The sequence below is a fragment of the Lycium barbarum genome, chromosome 4 (assembly GCF_019175385.1).
Source record: "Lycium barbarum isolate Lr01 chromosome 4, ASM1917538v2, whole genome shotgun sequence".
NCBI classification, from domain to species: Eukaryota; Viridiplantae; Streptophyta; class Magnoliopsida; order Solanales; family Solanaceae; genus Lycium; species Lycium barbarum.
In genome coordinates this window covers 141,055,928-141,062,789 of record NC_083340.1, presented here as the reverse complement: position 1 = coordinate 141,062,789, position 6,862 = coordinate 141,055,928, and the positions used below count along the sequence as shown (strand labels likewise).

General features: G+C 37.3%; 1 protein-coding gene across 1 annotated transcript; it reads left to right on the top strand.

Annotated features, from left to right (window-relative positions):
• The first annotated feature begins 5,643 nt into the window (after positions 1 to 5,643).
• LOC132637935 (uncharacterized) lies at positions 5,644 to 6,387 on the top strand. Its single transcript, XM_060354946.1, has one exon. The coding sequence runs from the start codon at positions 5,644 to 5,646 to the stop codon at positions 6,385 to 6,387; it is 744 nt and encodes a 247-aa protein (XP_060210929.1).
• Positions 6,388 to 6,862: the final 475 nt, after the last annotated feature.

The following is a 6,862-nucleotide window of genomic DNA, read 5'->3' as shown; positions in this document are numbered from 1 at the left end:
CATCGGCCTTCTCACAATCACTCAAGTAAAAGAGTTTATCAAATATCAATTTCATAAATCAACGATCCCGGAATTGATCTTCGGACATCGGCTTTTTCACAATCATTCAAGTAAAAGAGTTTATCAAAATATCAGTTTACTCAATCAACGATACCGGATCATCACCGGGTGCCGACCATGCATCATGAATGTGTGAGAATGCGTGCAATGCGTATATCAATCATCAACAATCAAGTTTAATATCACAGGTACCAACAATGAGGTACGCCAACAATGTATCCTATCACAATACCAACAGTGGTATGCCAACAATTTATCAATATCACAAGTACTAACACTGGGTACGCCAACAACATATCCAAGTACAAATACCAACAACGGATATGTCAATTCTATCTCAGTCAAGACGCTAACACAAATTCCAATATCTACCAACTACTTATGGCATCAAACTATCACAATGGAACAATCAAAGCACACATAACGGGGTGGCTAGTCCCAACGCATAATAGGGTCCAACCTAAGGCAATATCCAACTCGACTTCATACCCGAAGGTTCACATGCTGTCTCCGACATTATAATCTAAATATGTGCTTTGCTATATGAAGTCTCACCAAGGTAAGCCATAACCTACCTAGATTGTCGAACCACAACACTAACAATTCACTCATTTGCCTTGCCCTTTCGCTGAACCTCAGAACCAAAGTAGTCTAAGCATAATCGAATTCTATATTAGAAATCATAAAGAATGATACTAATATTGTTATTATTTCAATTCGGTCAATTCTAACCCTAGAAATTAGGGAAACGGGCCCACAAGGCAAAACGGGAAATTCACAAGCAAAATACCAAATTAAGTACTAATAATCATAATCCAACCATTAATTGTTGATTTAGCCTAAGGATTAGCCTAATTTCTGATTTCAAGCAAAACCCTCAAATTTGGTCTAAGTCTTCAATTCCAAAATTCAATGCTAAAAGTAGAAGATATATGATTAATGAGCCTAGATTAGTCAATATCTAACATAAACATCACCAATTTATTATTAATAATCCTAGGAACAATGTTCGTCCAAACCCTCTTTCAACTCTTATCACCATGGATTTATTAAGGGAAAAGGGGGAAATGTAACATGATTATGGTTTTGGGCTTAGCTTATAAGTTGCTGAAAACAGCTTATAAGTTATTTTCAGATTTTTTGAGTGTTTGGCCGGCCAGCTTATAAGTCATTTTGTGCTTAAAATAAGCCCAAAAAAATAAGTTGGCCCGTTTGGCTTAGCTTAAAAAAAACAGCTTATAAGCCAAAAAAAAAAAGTTGGGGTTTAAAGCCCATCCAATCAGACTCCTAATGCGATGACTAAAAAAGGAAAGAGAATTAAAAGGAAAGAGAATTAAGAGATTGCTTTTAGCTTTTGGATACTGCGCTCTTGTCTAAGGCTCGCATGATGGCTATTAGCTCAGTTAAAGCTACTTCTGGATAGTAACAATATTGTAATTGAATTTTTGAAACATCTTAGCAGCTAGCACCATCTACGTCAGATCTTGGAATCGCATAAAATGAAATAGAAAAAAATAAAATCAAAATAGATAATCATTTGCTAAATATGTTGTTTCTGGATATGTTTTTTTCTTTTCTCTTTTACACTTCTCAAGTGGTTGCATATATAAATGTGACTGTACTACTACAAAAGGAAAAAGAATTCTAAGATTCAGAACTTTTGGCATAGTGCGCTTTTTTGGAAGGGTCGCATGATTGGCTATTAGCTCCATTGTAGAGCTATTTCTTGATAGTAATGTTACTGTGATTGAATCCGTCAGACTAGAGGCCAATCCATGACTTCTAAAATATGGTGTATTACTAAAGAAATGAGAAAAAAATGTGCGGTAATCAATTATTGTTCCTCTAGGTAAATAACTAAGATTTTAACCATGTGCACTATCAAGCCTTTTCTCGCAGAAATGCAAGGTAAGGCTGCGTACAATAGACCCTTGTGGTCCGGCCCTTTCCCGGACCCCGCGCATAGCGGGAGCTTAGTGCACCGGACTGCCCACTATCAAGCTTTTTAGAAGCATGGGTTTCATTAGCTAATATTAGATCAATTATGGAAAATATATACATAAAAAATCTAGTTTACTGGAAAGACCATTTGTTCAAGTGCCGCAAATTTTATCCCTAAATTCGCCGTTGCTTGAGACATCTTAGCAGTAAGCACCACCAATAATTTTATGTGCTCATCGACACCAATCTTGAGATGTACAGGATCATTCAAGACACATTAGTGCATGGAGTACTTAAACATACATACGTGACGGAGTCAAGATTTCGCTAGAGGATTCAAAATGTAAAGAAATAAATACGGGAAGTCACGACACTGATGATTGGAGCTTAGACATCTTCATATGCGCGCAACATGTAAGTTCTATGCTACTTGACATTGTGTGCAGTAAAGTTCAAATCAATATTATTTCACATAAGAATTGATCATAAGAATCTATAGTTAGGTTAATCTGGTACTAAAACAAAAAGACAATAGCAGATCATACAACTCAAGACCAAGTGTTTTATTCATCAGGATTCAGTACCATGAGTAATATATATAGTACTTCTCACTTCTCATTTATCACAGTAAGTGTTGGCTGCCATGTTAATACATTCCTAATCCTGATCCTCTGTGGATTATTCAAGCTTTTCCCATGATCTTCCTCTCTGTTTTCCTTACTCTCCAATGAGACTGAACATGAATCTTGCTTACAATCAATCCCAAAGAACCTAACACGACGATTTTGCGCCTTGTTTTTATCACTAGATGACTTAGTCTTGATAATACTACTGTGTTGTGCCTTGGATGAATCTTGTGAGGATTGTGAAATGAAAGAAAGGTTGTTGGTGTTGATGATAATTCCACTGTTTTTCTTTATTCTTCTTTTTAGTTTCTTTAAGGTTCTTTGTGGGACAACATAGTATTTTTGGCCAGGGATGAGGATTTCATCTTTGTGGACTATTGAATCCCATGGTTTTCTGAATACATCAGGCTTAGCTAGAATGAAAGATGGGTATTTTTCAAGAATCCTGGCTGCAGGGGTTGCCATGTAGTAGTATTCAACAATCCCACCCGCATGAATGATTTTCAAGGCCGACGACAATCGGATCTCCGACCGTCTTGGCACGGAGAACGAGGCCGAGTTAGGTGGACCGTGGCAGCCAAGAGAAGGATAACCCGATTGTTCTGGCATGGAGAACGAGGCCGACTCAGGCGGACCGTGGCGGCCGAGAGATGGGTAATCCCGCCGTCCCAGCACGGAGAATGAGGTTGACTTAGGCGGACCGTTGGGGCCAAGAGGAGGATTATCCGAGCGTCTCAACATGGAGAACGAGGCCGACTTAGGCTGACCGTGGTGTCCAAAAAGAGGTTTATCCGAATGTTCTAGCACAGAGAACGAGGCAGACTTAGGCCGACCCTGCCGGCCCAAAGGAAGGTTATCCGACAGTTCCGGCATGCAGAACGAGACGGACTTAGGCCGACCATGGCGACCGAGAGGAGGATTAGTTCTCCTCTCCGCCGCCGAGTTCCGTTTCTTCCCACCAAAGAGTTTGTTTAACATTGACTTAAAGAAGGAAGAAAATAGTATGAATTCCAACACCTTATGCAAGAAAAATTTACATATGAGATGGATTGGTCCTTATAGTTTGTAAAGGTTCGATGAAATCAAGGAGCTCAATTCTTCAATTATATTAGTAAAGAATGTTGTAAATATTCTTTAGATGAGTCTTAGAATTTGGCACATAGAGGCAGGCCACAGTTTGTTGTGTGCAATTGGCTGGATATCAAGCATGGCAGATACCACCGGCCTACTATAGCAAAATGTGTATTTTACCTCCTGAAAGACCCCAAGTCTTTACCAACTTATGTTACTCCATTTAAATGTAGACCAATTAATCTTTACCTCTATTCCTTTATTATACTCTTCTTCTATTAATAGTTATTTCTGGAATAAATCACTTGACTTTAATTGCTTCAGATTCCACCCCTTAATGCTTGAACTGGAGGAGACTTACATAGAGTCTTTCTGAAAAGCAAAGTTAGTTCCCCCCACATATACTGATTTCAACCGGGGCGGTTGAAAGAAGAATCATTATGATTATAGCCTTCGATAAGTTTTCCAAAAACGGAATTTTAACTTTATTTTGACATTAGGATTCAACACATGTTGAGAGAAAGGTAGATGATCCTTAGCCAATCTTGGGCACTCTTTCTACTGGAGTAGCTAAATAGGAGAATCATTATTGACAATAGCCCTTGATAAGTTTTACCAAAAAAATCGAACTTTTACTTTATTTTGACATCAGGATCCAACACATTTTCTGAGAAGGCAACAAGGTAGCTGATGGTTTAGCCAACCTTGGGCACCCTATAAGTACTGACACCTATCTTTTTGCTGAACATGTGTACTCAGAATGGACAGATGGGTTTTCCAACATCCAGAAACAAAAGGACCTCCAAAATACTGCGGCACTTTTGCCGAATCCTCCAATAATGCTTACTTTTGGAAGATCCGACACGCGACAACAAAGTATGGCATAGGAGAAGATTATAAAGAGGACTTGACTGAAAGCTAGATATATCCCAACCAGGTGCAGCAATCCACACACGAATCTTCACTCTGCAACAAAGGTTGTTTACATCTATGAATAACATTCTTCAAGCATTTTAAAAATAAAGATGAAGATGAATACAAGCAAGAGAGAAAAGGTAGGAAATTCAATTAGTTCGTGGTCGCCACTAGCCATGACAATGCAATCTCAGAAACAGACATGGATACAAACTTAGATGCCTCTATGAAAGTGGACACATCAAATTTCTCTTATTTTCATAGAGGCATCTAAGTTTGTATCCATGTGACATACTGACATATGCTTCTAATAGGAGGAGACTAATGCTTCCTTCGTCATGTCATTGAGTTCTTAAAAATAAATTAGTCAACATATGACCCAATATTTTTCCACAATATAAATAATAAGCAAAAATTGGTGTTTCGAAGGGAATGTACAATTAAGCAATCTGTGCAATTTTTTCTCTAACAGTGGCTGTTTGTCAAAGTCATCCAGAAATTACGAATCGGCGAGCTCCAGGCTTATATTAGACAAGTGAATATTTGGCAGCCTGGAGCTAATGCATTGAATACAACTCAATTGGATACGAATACAAAAATCGCAAAAAGGTGGCTGCACCTTAAATGACGGAGTTCAAAAAAGCTATTAGCGTTGGAATTAATACATTCACAAGGATATTATCCTTGACTTTTATGTTTTCTAGGAGTCCTTTATTATTTCAAGAATATCATTTAGTCTTTCAATATCATCTTTTAGTTTTTCAAGAAATCTTTTAAGAGTTTGTCATACATATATCTAGTGAATTATGATACATGTATCTAGTTATTTATGCAAGTCTTTTGAATTGGTTTTTTGAGTAGTATAAATAGAGATGTAATTGATGATTGTAATCATCTCAAGTGGCCTTAAGTAGCCTAATACAACTTGAGCATTCTCTAAGAAAAATATTTTCTTCCTATTCTTTCCTACAAATTGGTATCAAGAGCAGTTTTCGTTCTTAATCTGGGGTTAGGTGAAGAAAAAAAAATTATGGCATCTAAAACAAATGAATGTGCTGATTCTTCAGTTGGTCTTACTTCATTTTTTGATGAAAATGACTTTGAATACTGGAAGATAAGAATGAGAACTTACATGAAAGCTGAAGGTTTGGGGACTATTGTTGCAAATGACTATGAAGAGCCAGAAGACGATGGTGAACTTTCAGTAGCAGAGATGAAAAATCTTGAGGCTAAGCGTCGTCAAGATGCAAAAACTTTGAGCAAAATTCAAATAGGAGTCTCAAGAGCATTTTTTGCAAAAAATGCTACTTGTGAGACTGCAAAGCAAGCTTGGGAGTCTCTGGAAGCTAAGATGTATGGTGACGAAAAGGTACGCACTATCAATCTTCAAACTCTTAGAAGAGAGTTTCAAAATTTGAAGATGATAGAATCTGAAAAAATAGATGAATATTGCACAAGAGTCATGAATATTGTTAATGAAATGAGAAATCATGGTGATGTAATTTCTGACCAACAAGTTGTGGAAAAGATTCTAGTTAGTGTCACAGAAAAGTATGAGTATATTGTTGCTATCACTGAGGAGACGAAAGATCTTTCTAAGCTTTCCATCAAAGAGCTAGTTGGATCGTTTCGTGCACACGAGAAGCGAGGATTTTTTCGTGAGAATCAACCCAAAGAGACGGCTTTCCAGTCCAGAACCAATGAGAATTCTCAAAATTTCGCAAAAAATCAACAAAAAAAAGAAGTACAATCCAAAAAAGAAGAAAGATCGTGATGGCTCTACTAAGACGGTTGAAGAAAAAGGTGAGAAAAGTGCTAATCTTTTTTGTAAAATTTGCAAAAAGACTAATCATAATGTAGAAAAATGTTGGCACAAAGGCAAGCCCCAATGTAACTTTTGTAAAAAGTTTGGCCATATTGAGAAGGATTACATGCACAAGCAACGGGGCAAGCAAATTTCTGTGAAGGAAAGGAGGAAGAAAAGGTTTTCGCTTCTCAATCTGATGCTTCAGCAAAAAGCAATGAATGTTATGTTGATAGCGGTTGTACCAATCATATGACTGGAGATGAAAAGGCTTTCCTCTCAATTAATCGCAACATCACTGTTATACCCCCATTTAAGCGGGTTAAATTAGAGTACAACATATTGGTGATTCCCAATTAATTTTATTTTAAGGAGTCGCCACCTAATTAGTTTAACGGTGAACTAGGACACCTAATTTATTAATTAAGGTAAAGGTAACTAAACC

Coding starts and splice junctions, on each gene's coding strand:
- LOC132637935 (XM_060354946.1), top strand. CDS start 5,644: ATGGCATCTAAAACAAATGAATGTGCTGATTCTTCAGTTGGTCTTACT.